Source organism: Somniosus microcephalus, chromosome 2, assembly GCF_052327205.1.
Source record: "Somniosus microcephalus isolate GS21.2 chromosome 2, FLI_Smic_1.0, whole genome shotgun sequence".
Classification (NCBI taxonomy): Eukaryota; Metazoa; Chordata; class Chondrichthyes; order Squaliformes; family Somniosidae; genus Somniosus; species Somniosus microcephalus.
The window spans coordinates 104,428,768-104,448,535 of NC_140988.1; the positions used below are offsets into that span (position 1 = coordinate 104,428,768).

At 44.8% G+C, this 19,768-nt stretch overlaps 1 protein-coding gene across 7 annotated transcripts in view; it reads left to right on the plus strand.

Annotated features, from left to right (window-relative positions):
* trim2a (tripartite motif containing 2a) overlaps positions 1-19,768 on the plus strand; it is a 285,296-nt gene that overhangs the window by 197,651 nt on the left and 67,877 nt on the right. For all 7 annotated transcript variants that reach the window (XM_086011965.1, XM_086011975.1, XM_086011985.1 and 4 more), the window contains 2 exons: positions 10,341-10,519; positions 17,893-18,130. In XM_086011965.1, coding sequence (XP_085868091.1) covers positions 10,386-10,519; positions 17,893-18,130 — 372 coding nt within the window. In that variant the 5' untranslated portion in view covers positions 10,341-10,385. The remainder of the gene's footprint in view (positions 1-10,340; positions 10,520-17,892; positions 18,131-19,768) is intronic.

Here is a 19,768-nt window from a genome sequence, read left to right on the forward strand (position 1 = left end):
TCTCCTCTTGCTATAATAATCCGTCAAACAGTGTTCGATTACAGAGTATTCAATCAAGGAGGGATACGTGAGTGTGTGTAATATATTTTGTTTGATTCATATACAGTTATACAAGAATCCACACTGTCAGACTTACTTATGTTGGTGTCTATTTTCTAATGTTATGGAGTAGAGCCTTTATCACAGACTGTTTTCCAGCCAAATGAATGGCATTTGGCTTCACAAAATTAGTCAAAATAGGAAGAAAATCAAAACTGAAATAAAGGAAATCAAATGGAAGAACATGAAAAAGAGAGAATATTCTGAAAGAAAGCTAAGTTTCAGATATGAGAAACAGGGTTGAATAAACTGTGTAGAAATCGAAGAGCTAGCTCCAAAAGTCAAAGTTCATCATATGTTAATTTCCATATCATTATCGCAGATTGCTTAAAGAGCCTATCATACCAAGGTTAGATGTAAAAATTCAAGTATATTTTCAGTTTGGGAGCATTTGAGGTGCTATGACTAGAAAATTAGAATACTAAAGAGGATATTTTATTACATTATATAAGAATGGTTTGGCATATTGAGCATTTCATGACAAAATAAGCAGATTAGAATTCAAAATAGGTCACCACAGTACATTATTCATTAACAGCCATGGATTGGACCTTTCTGGATAATCTCATTTGTCTGTGTTAGCTGTAGAAAATATTAAAAATAGCACAACCCTATTGTTCTCTTGAACTCATTATTTTGTGTGAGTTATTTATGTAGATATTCAGTCATAGCTGCAATGGTACATCTGGCATACTTTGTCCATAAGAGCTTCACTCGCTTATCCCATAATAGCACTCCACTGATCAAATTCAGTGACTTGGTGGGCCTTTAAGACTGCTGAAGGATGATTTACAGCAAGCCAGCAAATCTCATTACAGCTGACTGCTGCATCCCGATCCCAGCATCCTTTGCATGATTTGCTGCAGTCTCCTAGCACAGAGCAAGAAACATGCACTAAATAAAGATTGATTTTTTTTTTCCAGTTCTGCTGGGTCTTCCCCAGCCAGTGAAACACTGCTCGTGACTGACCTAGAAATGTTATTGCTCTAGCAGATAATAGGGTCACCATTTTTCTGTTTCCATTGTTTTTTTCCCCTTCTTTCTCTATTGTCTACATGGAGCATCACTACGTGCAGCAAGACATGCCTGTGCTCTAAGAATGGCTGTACTATGGTAGGATTATACTTCAGATAGTAAACTGCATGTCATTGCCTGAAAAATAATTAAACTCCACAATAGTGAGAAGCAAGATCTTCTGACTGTCTAATGGCTATCTAAAAGAGTACAGCTGTAAGTCTTACCAAATTGTTTAATGAATGCAGAGTATTAGACTCTTCCTTGAAGAATATACATTTCTGTGAGTTTATGGGTAGGTCTGAGCTATTATTGGTGAATAATAAATCACTACTGGCTCTCCAGCACAGTTCCTGCATATTATTTTGCATGGGGTGGGAGGCCAGGTAGGGGGTAAGCTGGGAACGGAGAGTAGCTTGGTGTGTTTTGTATGTCTGATTCTGAATCAGAAGATTTCATTTATTAGCCTCTTGTTGTATTTGGAAATGAATTTGTTTTCCTTTTTATATTATGACTAAATATTAAAAGAGAATTTTTATTGTGGCACTGATTGTGGCTATTTAATTTCTTCACTACATGCTACTGCTGTGATGCCAGTTCCTAATTCTTCGGCACAGCCTCAGTTATAATCCCTTATTAAGCCTCTTCTATTGGCCTGGGTAGTCTTTAGCAGACAATGAGTTAAACTCCAAATCAGTGTGAGCATGGAGGCAAATGCACATGTTCTTTAATTTCACTGTATTTCCAGTTATTTGCCAGTTTCAAGATCATTACACTGATGAATGAGGAGGAGGAGAATGATCACAATGAACTTAACACAACCTTTTTTTTTTAAAAAGCCAAAGATCCAGAGACGCTTCGGCTGGAATTTTAATCGGGTGGCAGGTTGGGAGTGGGGGAGCTCGGAAGCAGTCGGGAAACCCTGCAGAACGGGTTTCCCACAGGCTCTGCCGAATTTAACGGCAGGGCCTAATTTGCATTTGAAACCTCTGTGTCCCATCTACAGCTAGAACAGGGCCGGCTTGGGGAACAATCTTGGGGGTGGGGGGGTAGGAAGGGAAAAGAATGGGCCCGGCCTGGAGAACGAGTGGGGAGGGGGACAGCAGGGAGGGAGAGAATGGGCCCGGCCTGGAGAACGATCAAGGTGGGGGGTGGGGGAGGCCGGGAAGGCGGTCAGAGACCTCGTGGGGGTGTCTCTGATCGCGGGGGGTGGGTTAGGCAGGGCACTGGTTCCAGGAGGTGAGTGTAAAGGCGCTTGCCTCTGGATCCAGCAGTCCTCGCCTTCCATTAGCTGTTGGGTTTCCTGAGGCCTGCGAAACCCAACCAACCACAGTTAAATTTTAAATGCAGGTTAAATTTGAGGCACACCAGCTTTATTATGATATTTAAGTGGGCGACCTGCCTCCTGGGAGCGGGTTGGCTGCACGCCCCCTGTCCCGCCTCTCTTAAAACCGGTGGGTTGGAGGCGGGTTCTGGTCAAGATTCAGATTTTTAACACTGTAACTTCCCACTGACCCCAACACACCTGTTTTTTGGGGTTAAAATTGCCCCCTTAAATTTTAAATACTGGTTTCCATAGAGGGCTTACATCAAAAAGGATAGTAATAAAGTGCTGTCTTTAAAAATCTCCCTTCAGTGTGAAATGCTTATTAATAAATTACTAAACAAATATTAAAGGGGAAAAATTGAGTTGCGCCCCCTTTGGGGCGCTAACTTGCTACTTTTAACGCCCCGAAAAAATTAGTGCCCCCGCGGCCGATTTTCCCAGGTAGCGCCCCGAGAGGGAGGAGGGGCGCTATTGGAAGCGCTCTGCGTCCCTCTTGGGGCGCTGCAAGGCAGTATCGTGGCACTACATGCCGCAGCGCCATACGCTGCGGTACTGAAAGCCTTTCTCCCTTATTAAAGGGGAGGAGCCTGGCGCAGTGCATCCCAGCGCCCAGCTGGGCCACCAAGGATGGGGAGTGCCAGCAAACGAGTGCCGGGCTCACGGAGAGCAGCTGGAACTCCACGGGGGGGTGGGCTTCACGGTGCCCAGGGACAGCAATGGGGGCAGGTGCTGGCAGGCGGCCAGCAACAAAAATGGCTGCCTGCCACCTCCCCTTTAATTTGCGCTGCCCTGGCCGCAGGTAGGCCCCCCTGAACCCATCAGACATAGCGTCCGGCGGTAAGTCAGGGAGCGCTACCGAAGATCGCGGCCGGGGTGCTGCGCACGGCGATGATGTCATCACCGGCGGCGCAGCACCGCGGGGCACTAATGATTATCGCTGCCGCTAACCTCCCGCTGAATTTCACGGAAGGCGTTGGCAGCGCCGCTCCTGGACGCTAGTTGTTTAGCGAGGGCGCTAACGGGAGGCGCAAAGCAACCAAATTTTTTCCCCTAAGATTCATTAGAAGAAACAGAAAACTAAAGTTTTGGGCCATTCCTCCAAAAAAATGCAGAAGGATATTTTCCTTCATTTGCTAATTTTAGCAAAAAAGTAGAAACCAGTATAAAGGGGAGTTTCCCCTTTATAATCATGTTTAAAATTGGTGAATGGAGGAAAATAGAACCTATGATGATTAATCTCTTAAAGGCACAGTATTTGTTGTGGTATCTATATCAACTATTCCGGTTTATTGACCAGGCTGAGAAATAAGTAGTGAAGAACAGAACAGCACAGATGATTTCCATACTATGAACAACCAAAGAGGAAATAAAGAAATTGCATTTATATAGAGCCTGTCATAGCCTCTGGACATCCCAAAGTGCTTCACAGCCAATTAAGTATAAAATGTAGTTACTGATGTAATGTAGAGAAATGCATCAGCCGATTTGTGCACAGCAAGATCCCACAAACAGCAATGAGATAAATGATCAGTGTGTGTTGCTTGAGGGATAAATGTTGACCAGGAATTGGGAGAACTCCTTTGCTCTTCTTCAAAAAGTGTGATGGGATCTTTTATACCCACCTGAAAGGGCACACGGGCCCTGGCTTCAGAGAATCATAGAAATTTATGACACAGAAGGAGGCCTTTTGACCCATCATGTCTGTGCCGGACGAAAAAGAACTATCCAGCCTTATCCCACTTTCCAGCTCTTGGTCCGTGGCTGTAGTGTATGTACCCGTCTACCTTTAAGAGAACTATTGTATGTAACCGTTCACCTTTAAGAGAACTATTTTAGGTGTGGCACTACTTTGTTTGGCTTCTGTATACGGTAATACCGACGGTGACCACACCGGTATATAAGTGTTGTGCCAGGAGTTATTGGGCAGATTCGCCCTGACCTTCGAATAGTAAAGTCCTGTTTTAAGTTACTCTTGGAGTCTGTGTATTAATTAACTAAACAACCCACAGACTTTACAGTGGCGACGAGTCCGATCGTACCCTGCGGCAACAATCATTCCGAAGCAGTTAACGAGCGTCGAGAAGAGGCAACCGCCCTCGTCATTCTGCTGGGAGAAAACTCGAGTCTGCAGAGCGGGAAAGGAGGAAGAATTCAGAGACAAAGACTTCCATCAGCAACAGGCACTGACTGTCCCTTCTGCCACGGTGAGGAGTGAGCCGATCAGCACGAGAAGCAAGGTGGCCATGGTGACTGTGAGTAAGGGAAAAGTAAAAAGAATAACCGGAGGATAAGGGCGGTGCACTCGACCACGGTCGAGGGGGAAAGGAGCCGGACAGAAGTCGGGCCCAGAGGCGCTGAGACTGGGGCAGCGTGGAGCAAGGAAGCCGCGGTACAGACAGGCTGGGGACGCAACGGCGTCGTGAGACAGCTAGACCGCGACCGGCGAAAAAGGCCGGGCAGCGACCGAAGCCACGAAGCGCTGCGACCGGGAGCGTAGGCGCGGGAAGAGATAAAAACTCAGCCGCAGCCGGGGAGGGAAGCACCGGACTGCGAGACGGCTGGGAGAGGCGTTTGGGAGCCGAGCGAGCGGGAGAGGCAGAGCCGACCAAGGGAGACTGCGCGAGAGCCAGTCCAGCAGCTGAAACTGTTCTCCGTCAACGGGGTGTACCCAGCGCCGGTAGAGCCGAGAGAGTGGGAGAGAGACCGAGCCCGAGCAAGGGGAACTGAGCGAGAGCCAGCCCAGCGGCTGAACCTGTTCGCCGTCAACGGGGCGTACCCAGCGCCGGTTGCCTTGCCGAGAAAAGGGAAAGCACTGAAGCCGACGCGCAGGCTGTGAATCTGAAAGCCAGCGGCCGTCGCCTGTGGGGGAAAGTGTACCCCTCCCGCTAGGGAAGAAACGCGGGAAGCCGGCATTAGGCGGGGAAGAAGACAGAAGCGGGAAACCGCCATTGAAGTGGGCGGGGAGAGAAGATAAGCGCGGGAAACCGCCATTTTCGCGGGAAAACCGCCATTTTAGGAAAAAAAAAGTTAAAGAAATAATTCGGGGTGTTATCAGAAAGAGAGGAAGATGCCTAAGCGTGGTAACATCAACGATTTTAATGCCGAGGTAGAAGACTGGGCCACGTACGTGGAACGCATCGAGATCTATTGTGAGGCCAATAAAATAGAAGATGATGACAAAGCTATAACCTTGCTAAACTCGATGGGCGCGAAGACATATGGGCTCTTGAAGCATCTACTATCACCAGCTAAACCGGCGGATCAGACTTTCGATGATATTGTGGCTGTTCTGAAGGAGCACTTGAACCCCACACCGTTGATGTTGGCGGAACGATTCAAATTCTATGCAAGAACGCAACGGAAAGACGAAAGCAACGCAGAATACTTGGTCGAACTGCGTAGACTAGCGAAATACTGCCAGTTTGGAGGGAACCTGACAGAGGCATTGCGAGACAAGTTCGTGTGCGGGTTGGCAAAGGAAGGAACGCAAAAGCGACTACTCGAAGAGAACGACCTTACACTTGACAGGGCTGTCCTTATTGCAGCATCGCACGAAGCCGCAGCGAAGGGAACTGCGGAAATGCAGCTAAAGACAGCAGCACTAAGTGTGGATCAAAGTACCTCGACAACAACAAAATGCTATCGTTGTGGGAAGACAACACACGACCAGAACCAATGCTGGTTTAAGAACCAGGAATGTAGGAAATGTGGCAAACTGGGTCACATAGCTAAGGTATGCCGGTCAGGGAAGAAGACCAACAACCAAAGGACCAACAACCAAAGGAAGCCATCACAGGAAAAGTACAACAAGGTACACAAGGTGGCTGAGAAGAGTTCAGACGAACAGAATTCAGACTCAGACCCAAACGGCCAGGAGCTGGGTAGTCTGAGAATTCACAATGTGAGTAAGGAAGCTGACCTACAAACTATCTGGGTCATGCTAAAAATAGCTGGAATCCAAGTGAAAATGGAGTTGGACACTGGATCAGCTCTATCAGTCATAAATCGAAGGGATTACCACCGGCTATTCTCACATATACCCTTAAGAGATACCAAGTTCGTATTGCAGACACACACGGGGCATAAAGTATACCCCATGGGAAAGATAAGAGTCAAAGTGAGAGATAGGGGTAAAGAACACCCAAGAATGAACTTATACGTACTACATGAGGGAGGACCACCACTTCTAGGACGGGAGTGGATCAAGAAAATAGACATGGAATGGCACTATCTAAAAGCCATAACGAGTGAGGACTCGGTGCAGACAATCAGCTCAGATTCTGAAACAGATGACGATAAGACCAACCCAAATATGAAAGACAAGGCTGAAATGGACTTGCCGACGAAGGTTGGAAAAACGAAGGCATGCATAAAGGCTTATGCTCCAGAGAAGAACAAAGTTTCAGAACAGAACTCCACCGAACAACGACAACCTAGTTTGACAGAAAATTCTGAGCCTGTTCAAGTTACGGACATATCCATGACGGAAGAACACCGAGCTCGGACTCAAACTTATTTCAAATTACGACAACAATTAGAACAATTGAGTTACCGTCTCGTACAAGAGATGAAAACAATGAAAAAGTTCTATGACACCGAATGGGAGAATCTGGAAAGACAACAGAAGCAGCTAGCTCAAGCAGAGAGCGACCATAGAGCCATCGGGACCAATTACCGATCGCATCTCCCTTATGCTGTTCAGGAGTTAGAATATTTGCAGGAAGAAGCAAATGAAGAGGAATCTTCAGGAAGCCAGGATTTTATTCCAGTTCTTCTCTACGACTCCTTACAAGCAGAGTGTGAGAAGTTGAAAGAACAGTATGAACAGGCCCAGGCTACAATTCTGGAAGGGGTTAACTCGGCAACCTCCGAAAAGCTAGTTTCAGTGGAAGCATATGAGCAACTGAAGGTTGAACATGAGCAAGAAGTCCAAAGGCTGCAGGAAATTCTTGATGAGCTCAAGGCCAAGACAGACTCATCGGTAGAAGTTCCATCCATAGATGAGAAATTAGAGGTGAAAGACATGGCAGAACATGAAAGACAAGATGTACAAGAACTCATAAAAATATTAAAGGAAACCCAAGACAAATATGGGGCGGCAATGACCGAGATTCAACAACTTGAAGAACAGATTCAACTGGGAATCGTTCAGTGGAAGAAAAGGGAACTGTAAGAAACACAGAGACTGTAAGAATGGCCTCTGAACATGAGCTAGAGAGCATCAAGGCGCAACTTCTCCGAGCGCTGGAAGCCAAAGTACAAGAGGAAAAGAAGGTGAAAGCATTGGAGGAAAAGGTGGATGAAATGGAGAAGACTCTGACCCACAGTGTTCCCGTGGAAGAGTTAACGGTCAGCCAACTCCTTCATATGCTGAAGGACAAGACTCTACAATGGGAACAATCTGAACACGAGCTTCAATCTTCAAAGGGAAGGAGTTCGGAGCTCTCAAAAGTTATGGAAATAGCTGAGGTTGCAACACAGATTTTACAGGGATGCCAAAAGTACGCTGAATCACGTCAATGTGAACAGCAGAATGTTGAAACAGCTGCTCCAGTAGAAGGATTGAATAGCCTGATCAATCAATCCCTGAGGGAAGGGGAAGTGTTGAAATCACAAACGAGGTCATTAGTGAAGGATTTGCAGGAAACCCAGGAAGAGCGGGATGAATATGAACGCATGAAGAAGTCTCTTCAGGAAAGATGTCTAGAGAGGGAACAACAGTCGGCTAACGTCCAGTTGGGTACGGAAGAAGTAGCAGGCCCTCTCGCTAGACTAGCTCAGGACGACACCGAATATTACCATGACCTGTTGAGTGACACGGAATATTACGATGACTTGGTCTGCCCAGCTTGTGATGAAAACTCCCAAAGTTCAGAAATCAGGATGAAGCACTTAAAGTCTAAGGAACATAGGGAGATGGTGGCGCTACAGCTGGCAGCGGATAAGGGAGCCCCGAGAGTCTCCAAGAAGCAGAAAAGAAAAAGACGAAGCAGAAGACGATAACCATCTAAATCATTATCACTTCTATCAGATCATGCACGTGGGCCCACGAAGGGGGCCAAATCAGTTGGAAAGTAGGAAAAATTACCAAGGCAGTCCAGCTGTTTGTAAAAGTCAGCACTGCTGGTTCAGCAGGACGGAAGTTCAAGCTGTTAAGCCAAGGGAAAGACTATTGGATGAGTCACGCTAGAAATGTGAACCAGCTACACCACAGAGATGTTGTTCGGACCGAGTCAAGACCAGAGACTGAATCTGTGAACTGTTCCCGCAGAGACTATATCTGTGAATTGTTTTACATGAAGTTGATTATATGTTATGTTTAATGGGGAATAAGTATGTTGTAAGCTAAAACGGGAGGATTGTAGTGTATGTACCCGTCTACCTTTAAGAGAACTATTGTATGTAACCGTTCACCTTTAAGAGAACTATTTTAGGTGTGGCACTACTTTGTTTGGCTTCTGTATACGGTAATACCGACGGTGACCACACCGGTATATAAGTGTTGTGCCAGGAGTTATTGGGCAGATTCGCCCTGACCTTCAAATAGTAAAGTCCTGTTTTAAGTTACTCTTGGAGTCTGTGTATTAATTAACTAAACAACCCACAGACTTTACAGTGGCCTTGCAGGTTACAGCACTTCAAGTGCATATCCAAGTACTTTTTAAATGTGATGAGGGTTTCTGCCTCTAGCACCTTTTCAGGCAGTGAGTTCCAGACCCCCATCACCCTCTGGGTTTAATGTCTTGTCTGAATTAGGCATCTCCGACAGTGCAGCACTCCTTCAGTACAGCACTGGAGTGCCAGCCCAGATCATGTGCTCAAGTCTTTGGAGTGAGGTTTGAACCCATGTTCTTCTGATTCAGAGGCGAGAGTACTACCAGAGCCAAGCCTGATACCTGGGAGCTAGGAGTACAGTATTACATTTGGCGAAACAGTAGTGAGACTAAATCAGCCAAGATTTTAAAATGCCAGAAGCAAATAAAAATGGAAGATATTCTTTAGAAAGAATCTAAGAATCTCTGGCCAGAGGACATGATGTGTAATTTATAATCTGAGCTAAATCAACATAAAATAATTTCTTCTTACTTATGGTTTTGCCATAATTTAACCTAATTTAATTAAGTTCAGTGTTTATTGGGTGAGTGGCTAGGTGACTTCCTGCTAGGCTTATGCCTATAACCCTCAGTAGCTACCTTTTACGTATTTTTTTTAAATTATAAAAGAGCAGAAATGAGAGAAATCATTTTGTGCCGAATAATTTATTCTACCACTCAGTGGTACTGTGCAGGAAAGCGCCACCACTGTACTGAATCCCTGCCCCACACCCGAGGGCTCCGGGCTTAAGTTAAAGCAAGTCTGTTTTTGATGATGTTGATGTTTTATACAATAGGGTATCAAAGGACAACTCCAATAGGAGTTGCCTGCTGTCCAGTCTAATAAGCAAACAAACTTATTGGGCCAAATGGCCTTTTGTTCTCTAGTCTTATATGAACTTAAATGCAAACTACTTCATATTCTACATTAATCAGTATAGTTGCTTACTATTTGCGACATCCAGTGTTTATCACATTAAATTCCGGCGGCATATCACTGTCTCTCCAATATTTATAACCTTTTTAGCTGTGTTTTAGTTAGCTGCTAGTTGCAGTAGACTGGCATCTGTGACTCACTGATGATTTTATCCCTCCTTGGTTAATATATTACAGACTGTACCATGTCAGACAATTGTTTCAAAAATCCATTGACATCATTATAGGTTTTATCTATTAGATATAAGATTTTATTTGGATTGAAGTCATGACAAGATTTGTAGATACTTGAACTGAGCTGCAAGTTAATTCTGTTTTACTTTTTTTTTTAAGTTCATTTTTATTGTTTTGTTTTCTTCTTTTTTTTCCAGTGTGCTGGGTGAGGGCAAACTGGACCCATATGTCAGTGCATTAGGATGGCCAGTGACGGCTCGAACATTACCAGTCCTGTGGTACGCCAGATTGACAAACAGTTTCTGATCTGCAGCATTTGCCTGGATCGTTACAAAATTCCTAAAGTCCTTCCTTGTCTACATACCTTTTGTGAGAGGTAGGTAAACCCCCCTTCCGAATTTGACTGAAAAATTTCCTCAAAGGCTCTGCTTTTTTATATTTTGTATTACACTGAAAAAATTCTAGAAATTAAGGTGCTGTTTTAAAACTACGGTGTCCCTTTTGGTAGGTGCACATGATTTGCATAAACATAATCAAAAATCCAGCCTTTTAGGTATTTGCTTTCTCAGCAGAGAATTTATTGGAATCTGATAGTGATGGTTGTTGCACATGGAGTCATTACTGAGGGAGTAGCATAAACATCTTTACTGGATCAATTAACTAGATGAATGTAATGCAGTGTTCTGGGTAATGAAGGCTTCCTCTTCATTTCATGAATGAATCTTTGTGACCCTTGAATCTCTTGTTTCTTCCATTAAACTGGTTCAATACAAGGTATCATATATCTGTCTGGAGTCTGGGTTCCGGAAAAAAAAAAGGATATGGCTAAACGTTTCCCTCTTGACAGTTCTGCTGACATCGACATGGATTTATAGATATGTAACTCTGGGCCAATCTCTTGAGTGCTTCATTCACAAGATTACATTTTATTTTACAGCATGTATGCCAGTAACCTGTACACGTACACTGGTTGCTTTCTTAATGGCAGCTAAAGCTCCCCAACACTACTGAAACGTTAATGTCTTTGTTAAACAGTGAATTACAAAATCATAGTGCAGAGTTGCTGTCCATGATTCGCCTTCAGCAGCACTGCGTCCACTGAGACCCACCCAAGTGAGTCTGGTGCTGAATGACTGGAATTTAGAATTGAATTGCCACAAGATGTGACTACTTGCATAATAAAATTGTATTTTATTATAAAATAGTATTTTATTTTAAAAGACTGAGTTTTCAACTTTGGACTTTGTTGAAATCATACAGAAAAAGCTCAAAAATGTCTTTAATATAATTGAAATATGTTAGTGCGAGATGACAAGGCTCTTGGCTTTTCAGTTAAACAAATAAAACTGACACTTGGTTGCTTTGATCTACTCTAGTTTTATAGCACTATGTTTTAAAGGCCAAAATTAGATCGAAGAGTCCATGAACAATTCAAGGTTTAAGCAGAAAGGTTTAATCTTGCTCCTGATGACTAGCATCTCTTCAAGAAGTGTGAGTGACCTATAATTCCAATGATGGCAGTAAAGGTATGAATCTCTCCATGGAATAAAAACCTTGTCTTGCAAAAAATTGAGACATGACTTTACAGTGGTGCATAAGACAATAATATAGAAATGGTAAATATGGAACACGACTGCAAAGTAAACAGCAGGACAAGGGGGCACAAGTTCAAACTATTGAAAGGCAAAGTGAGATCTGATGTCAGGAAGTTCTTCACAACAGGAGTGATTCCTTCTTCTTAGGCAGTCCCTCGGAACCGAGGATGACTTGCTTCCACATTAAAAATGAGTTCCCAGGTGACTGATGAGTCCAATGTGAGACCTACAGTTTTTGTCACAGGTGGGGCAGACGGTGGTTGAAGGGGTGGGTGGGTGGGTGGGGTGCTTGGGTTGACGTGCGCTACTTGCGCTTGGCTTCCGCTTGCTCCCGGCGAAGAGATTCGAGGTGTTCGGCACCTTTCCGGATGCTTCTCCTTCACTTTGTGCAGTCTTGGACCAGGGATTCCCAGGTGTCAGTGGGGATGTTGCACTTTTTCAAGGCGGCTTTGAGGGTGTCCTTGAAGCGTTTCCTCTGTCCACCTGGGGCTCTCTTGCCGTGTCAGAGCTTTGGGAGTTTCGTATCAGGCATGCGGACGATGTGACCCATCCATCGGAGCTGATCGAGCGTGGCCAAAGCTTCGATGCTGGGGATGTTGGCCTGAGCGAGAACACTGCCTATCCTGCCAATGGATTTGCAGGATCTTGCGGAGGCAGCGTTGGTGGTACCTCTCCAGTGCTTTGAGGTGCCTGCTGTACATGGTCCATGTCTCTGAGGCATACAGAAGGGCGGGTATCACTGCTCTGTAGACCATGAGCTTGGTGCCGGGTTTGAGGTCCTGGTCTTCAAACACTCTCTTCCTCAGGTGACCGAAGGTTGCACTGGCACACTGAAGGCGGTGTTGGACTTTGTTGTCGAAGTCTGCGCTTGTTGACAGTAGGCTCCCGAGGTATGGAAAGTTGTCCAAGGCCTTGTCGTGGATTAACATGTGGATGGACTACTGGGTAGGGTAGTGGAGTTGAAAATCCTGGAATCCTTTAAGGAACAATTGAATGCTGTGATGGGGGACGTGATGTAGGAGTTTCTGGCTGGATGACGTAAAATGGTCTGAATGACTTTCCGTTGCTCTGTGCAGAAATACAAAAGCAAAGGTGATAATATAATTAGAAGTTACTAAGTTGCTGTAAAAGATGCCCATGTGACAACTACATACATTGCAGCAAAGCATGCAAGCTGCAACTGCAGGTGAAATGTGCTGAGTTTGACTAACTGAATCTCTGTGTAAATAAAAACAGAAATTGCTGGAAATACTCAGGAGGTCAGGTAGCATCTGTGGAGAGAGAAACAGAGTTAACGTTTCAGGTCAATTACCTCTCATCAGAACTGGAAAAATTTAGAGATATAGCATATTTTAAGCAAGTACAAGGAAAGGGAGGAGGCGGGGAGAACAAAAGGGAAGGTCTGTGATAGGGTGGAAGGCAGGAGAGATTAAATGACAAAAGGTATGATTGTATAAAGCAAAAGGAGATGGTAATGGGACAAGTAAAGAAACAAAAGATGGGTCTAGAAGAGGTATAAATGGGAATAGCAGAATCATCAAAATGGGGCCAGAGGTTATGATCTGAAATTGTTGAACTCAATGTTGAGTCCGGAAGGCTGTAAAGTGCCTAATCGAAAAATGAGGTACTGTTCCTCGAGCTTACGTTGAGCTTCATTGGAACAGTGTAAGAGACCGAGGACTGAGAGGTCAGAGTGTGAGTGGAGCGGAGAATTAAAGTGACAGGCGACCGGAAGCTCAGGGTCATGCTTATGGACTGAACGGAGGTGTTCTCAAAGCGGCCACCCAATTTGCGTTTGGTCTCCCCAATGTAGAGGAGACTGCATCGTGAGCAGCGAATACAGTAAACTAAATTGAAAGAAGTACAAGTAAATCACTATTTCACCTGGAAGGAGTGTTTGGGGCCCTGGACAGTGGGAAGGGAGGAGGTGAAAGGGCAGGTGTTGCATCTCCTGCGTTTGCATGGCAAGGTGCCGTGGGAAGAGGAAGGGGGTTTTAGGGGTGATTGAGGAGTGGACCAGGGTGTCGCGGAGGGAGCGGTCCCTTCAGAATGCTGAAAGGGGAGGGAAAGATGTGTTTGGTAGTGGGATCATGCCAGAGGTGGCAGAAATGGCAGCGGATGATCTGTTGAATGTGGAGGCTGGTGGGGTGGAAGGTGAGGACAAGAGGAATCCTATCATGGTTCTGGGAGGGAGGGGAAGGGGTGAGAGCAGAAGTGCAGGAAATGGAACGGACACGGTTGATGGCCGTGTCAACCACGGTAGAGGGGAATCCTCGGTTAAGGAAAGAGGAAGCACTAGTATGGAAGGTGGCATCGTCTGAACAGATGCAACGAAGATGGAGAAACTGGGAGAATGAAATAGAGTCCTTACAGGAGGTGGGGTGGCAGGAAGTGTAGTCCAGGTAGCTGTGGAAGTCAGTGGGCTTATAGTGGATGTTGGTCGATAGCCTAACCCCAGAAATGGAGACCGAGAAATCGAGGAAGGAAGGGAAGAGTTGGAGATGGACCATGTGAAGGTGAGGGAAGGGTGGAAATTGGAAGCCAAGTGAATGAAACTTTCTAGTTCATGGCGCGAGCAGGAAACGGCACCGATATAGTCATCAATGTACTGGAAAAAGAGGTGAGGGAGGGGACCCGAGTAGGACTGGAACAAAGAATGTTCCACATATCCCAGGAAAAGGCAGGCATAGCTAGGACCCATGCAGGTGCCCATAGCAACACCTTTAATTTGGAGGAAGTGAGTGGAGTCAAAGAAGACATTGTTCAATGTAAGAACAAGTTCAGCCAGGCGGAGGAGGGTGGTGGTGGATGGGGACTGGTTGGGCCTCTATTCAAGGAAGAAGCAGAGCGTCCTCAGGCCATCCTGGTAAGGGATGGAGGTGTAGAGTAATTAGATGTCCATGGTGAAAAGGAGACGGTTGGGGCCAGGAAACTGTTAAAGTGGCGGAGGGCGTATGAAGAGTCGTGGATGTAGGTGGGACGAGACTGGACAAGGAGAGAAAAGATAGTCGAAATAGGAAGAAATCAGTTCCGTGGGGTAAGAACATGCTGAAACGATGGGCTACCAGGACAGTCCTGTTTGTGGATCTTGTGAAGGAGGTAGAAGCGGGCTGTGCAGGGTTGGGGGAATATGAGGTTGGCGGGCGAGGAGGGAAGATCTTCAGAGGAGATGAGGTCAGTGACAGTCTTGGAAATGATGGCTTGATGTTCGGTAGTGGTGTCATGGCCGAGGAGGAGGTAGGAGGAGGTGTCAGAGAGTTGGCGTTCAGCCTCGCCAAACATCCCTGTGCTGCCTCAGTCATGCCTTTTGGGAACAAATTGCATTCAGATAGAATATTGGCCTAGAAATTCATTGTTGGGCGATCCCAGAAGCAATTCATGTGCCTGAATGGTGAGGCCCGAGGCACCCCCGATATTTGGCCTTGGGCCTTAGTTATATCGAGCTGGCAAGCTGCCAATAGCAACAGGCAGCTTGCAGATGACGCGCAATTGAAGATCAGCCTGCTGCCGGGGCTGCAGCGGTCCTTGGGTACGTGAAGACGGGAACCTTAGGCCCCTTATTTGCATGTGCAAAGGGATTAATGCTTGTTTCAGTACATGTAGCAGTAGATGATAGCTCAATTAATAATTTTAAATCTGAGATTGATAGATCTTTGCTGGCCAAGGTTATTAAGGGATATGGAGCTGAGGCGGTTGTATGGAGATAGAATACAGATCAGCCATGATCTCGTTGAATAGCGGAACAGGTTTGAGGGGCTGAATGGCCTGCTCCCGTTCTCATGTTCCGGCCTGGGCACTGCACACCGATTTATTAGCCTTAACAATATGGCAGGCAGCGCACTTCCAGCTCGTAAAGTGCATGCAAATCCTGCTCGCCATATTGGGGCTTAGGAAGCTGTTTACCACCTGAAAAATGGGCACTGTGCAGCCGAATGTTTAGGCCATTGTGCCACATAACAGTGAAGTGTGGACAGTGTTGCCTGTTTAGAGGCCCTGCTTATTTCTAGATAATATTCAAGTGCTTAGATGATTTTCAATATCTATGTAGCTGAATAATGTCTGTAATAAGTTATATGAACTATCAAGGAAAATGCTTTCACATATTATTAGTAGGGCCACTGTTTTACAATGATTGAATAGGTCAAATTTAATTTCTGTTGCACAGGATTCTAAGGTTTTTACTATTACTTTTGGGATTGTATGCTGATATTTTTCCCATTTTTAATTCCACTGGTTTATGGTAACTGAATATTTCAAATTCCAGTTTTATTACATGGAATTGTGGGAGTTTATTAGTGTTTTGGCAATGGTGTTCTGTGATTCTGTCCATTTTTCTGTCAACACTGTAAATCAGTGGCCTCGGTAATTAATGATACTGTGTTTCTTATGCATTCATTTAAAACTATTAGTTAAACCTGAAGAATAATAGATCCATTTGTTGGATTAAATATTGGGACTTTTATAAAAATTGAATGTCAGTAAAATGTAGTAGAGCACAGGCTGCTGCGAGAGTTCCTGCTCCAGGATCTGCTGTTCGGTAAAATGTACATATCTAAAAATTGATTTAAAAACGAGGCAACAACGGGGTGGGAATAATGTATTGATTTGCAACTGATCAGATTTATATACAGCAGTATTAGTAAAACTGATTTTGACTGACTGAGATTGCATCAGCAGGCTAAAAGCACATTGATTTCTTTACTCCAAATTGCTGCCACTACATTTTACGAGGCCATCAGTAATGAACCATTGTCCTATTTTCTTTTTAATTTTTAAGTGATAAGAGCACATTCAATTGCCTCTGTTTTGAAACTATCGTATCCCAATGATCAAAGTACTTTGTGAGCCAAGAAGAAACAGTTCTTAATTGTGAGTAGGGATGAATACAGATCTGAATTCCAAACTCAGACTGGGCCAGTTCACATTACGTCAGCAAATCCTGAAGTCTTGCCATCAGGACACTGTTGGGCCTTTTACATTCGAGGCCAGGTCTGAAGATATAGATCAATGATTGTTTTTTTTTATTCTTGAAAACAACTTGAACAAGAGTCTAATAGTTGAAATGAATGCTTTCTACAAGATTGAGTTAAAAAAAGAACACTGAACTCATTCATTGGGCTTTTGCCATTTAGTGGATGAGCGCAGTCTGTGGGGAGGGTCGCTCTGGCTGCCTGCCTCTCTTGTCTGTGCCCGGGTGGCCCTGAAGAGGGAGCACGCAATGTCCATTGGTACGCTTGAGGCCTTCCGCCACCGGTTGGCACTGCAGGGAATAGAGCATCCAATAGACACACGCAATAACATTATGATTTAGTTTTATAAGTTTCTTTTTGGTTCAGTTGAAATCGGACTTTGGTTCAATTTGTTTTATTAGTTATGCCTCCTTAAAACAAAGGGACACGTGCAAATTTGTTTCTCTGTTGATGACAATGGGGCGACCCAGTGCCATGTTTTTGGATCAATTAAAAAAGGCACACACTGCATAGTTGATTTTAACAATATACTGATTTAGTTTTATTTTAAACTTCTTTCAGTTTAATTGAACCACATGTTAGATTATTGTATTAGTGGTGCCCTTTAAAAGGGGCACTTGTGTTGCTGATTCCTGTCAGGTGACACTGGGGCAACTCAGTGCTACCCCTATTGGTCCAATTAAATAGGCCATTGAGTTATGTGTCTCAGAGCTAGCTGTTGCATGTAATCCTTTCTGGGGGAAAAAGGACTTTGTTCACAGTTTGTTCAAAGCAGCTGGAAACGAGCAATCATTTTTTGATAAATATCTATTAGTAGCAGGAAAGCTACTGGTTAGTTCAACATTGATGATCCTAGTCTATAAAACAAAAGAATGGTAGTGGTTTTTCAGTCTTGAAGTGTAAGAGCTACCTTGTGTTTGGCTTTTCTTGTTTATTGAGAATAGTGGTTGAATTTATGTGATTATACTTGGGGTCCCAGAATAGTTGCAGTTTGCAAGACTATTCTGTTTATGTGAAGAATTAATATTAAGGAATAGAGATTTGACATTTGCCTTTCTGACAATATTGTGTTTTACTATTTTTTTAAAATAATTTTGAAGGTTAAATTCCTTGCCAATGTCAATATTAATTTCAAAACTATATCAAGGGAGTTAAATGACTTTTGACTTTCTCTCCCTTATCAGGTGTCTGCAAAACTACATTCCTGCCTACAGTTTAACTCTTTCCTGCCCAATCTGCCGTCAGACCTCTATCCTGCCTGAAAAGGGAGTTGCAGCACTGCAGAATAACTTTTTCATTACTAACCTAATGGATGTTCTTCAGCGGACTCCAGATAACAACTGCGAGGACTCCTCCATTCTGGAGACCGTCACAGCAGTAGCAGCAGGAAAACCCATTTCCTGCCCAAATCACGATGGAAATGTAAGTTAGTCTTGGTATTAAATATGGCTCTACTCTGCTTCAACTTTAACCGGGGTCCTTTACCATCCTTGTCGTTCTTGATGATGATGAGATTTTACATTGAATCCAACTTGCATTGGGTAGAACTTTATTGTCCAATCGACTAGACTGGATCAGTAGGTTTCTTTCACTTCTTCATGCACAAAGAAGAGATCTCCTGCTTTATAACTTGTGTTGTATTGTAATATCCTATACTTGCAGTACTCAATTAAAAAAAATCAAGCAAATGTGGCTGCAAATCCTTTTAACTGTAAAACTTATTCGAAAAGCACATTGTCAGAGAATCGTACCATACTTATGGTTTTCTCTGTATTTATTGCATTGTCCATTCTGTGAAGATTTTCCCATTACCTGGAATGAGAATATTTTGGAAATCAGTGGGACAGCTGTGTGCTATAATGCAGCTAAGCCTGTGTTCCTCAATCTGTGGAATGAACAATTGGGCTTTTATGAGGGGGTGTGGCAAGGAATGCTCCACCTACTTATGAATGAAATAACTCGCTCCTGCTCTCTCCCTCACACTCCCTTCAACAGAGATTTCTGGATGGCGATTAGGAACGGGAACCCTGGCTTCTATTCTTTCCCACTACACCTTTTTCCTGCAGCCCCCCAAAATAAGGACACGGAGAACAACTGTAACACCATTCTGAAATCAACTAACTTGGCAAGGCCTATAACTCGACTTGGAACCTTCCTGGGGGCAAAATTGGGTTGTGCCGCCCTGAAAAAGTTAGCACCCCCGCACCGGAAATTGAATGGTACTGGAAGCACGCTCCCTCCCTCTTGGGGCGTTACTATTCAATATCGCGGCGCGACGTGCAACAGCACCACACGTGTCGGCACATAGTGCTGCGGTATTACAGTCCTCCCGCTCCTGATAAATGGGAGGGGCCTAGTGCAGCGTGCACCAGGGCGCTGCTGGCCCACCAGGGAGCGGGGTGCCAGCAAAAGAGCCTGGCACTCGAGGAGTGCCGGGCTGACCGATCGCGGTCGGCACCTAGCAGGAGGAGGCCAGAAGGGTAGGAGCTGGCAGGCGGCCCAAAAAAAGTGGCCGCCCGGCACCTGCCCTTTCATTATCGCGGCCGCAAATACGGCACCCTGACCCTGTCGGACATAGTGTCCGGTGGTAGGTCAGGCAGCGCGAGCGAAGTTTGCGACCAGGGCGCTGCACACGGCAATGATGTCATCGCCAGAAGCGCAGTGCCATGGGCGTTGCCGCTAACCTTCTGCTGAATTTCGTGGGAGGCGTTAGCGGTGCTGTGTCTGGGTGCTAGGTGCTTTGTGCCCTGTTAGCGCAAAGCAACCCAATTTTTTCCCCCCTGGTGTCTGTGGGTCAATTACTCACTGGTTTATTCCACTGAGGGAGTAACCCCTTCTCTTATAGATTAACTGTTGGGAAGGATGATGCCTTTCTTGATACAATGATAGAGCTGTGAAATGAGTGTTGTACTTGATGCAGATTATGTTTTTTTTTAAACTTGGCTTTTATTCATTTAAGTAATAGTAACTTTAAACACTGGAGTTTAACTTTAAAAAGCTAGGGTGTTGTAGCACTAACATTCTGCAGCATGGCATATACAATTGGCATCATGCTGAGTT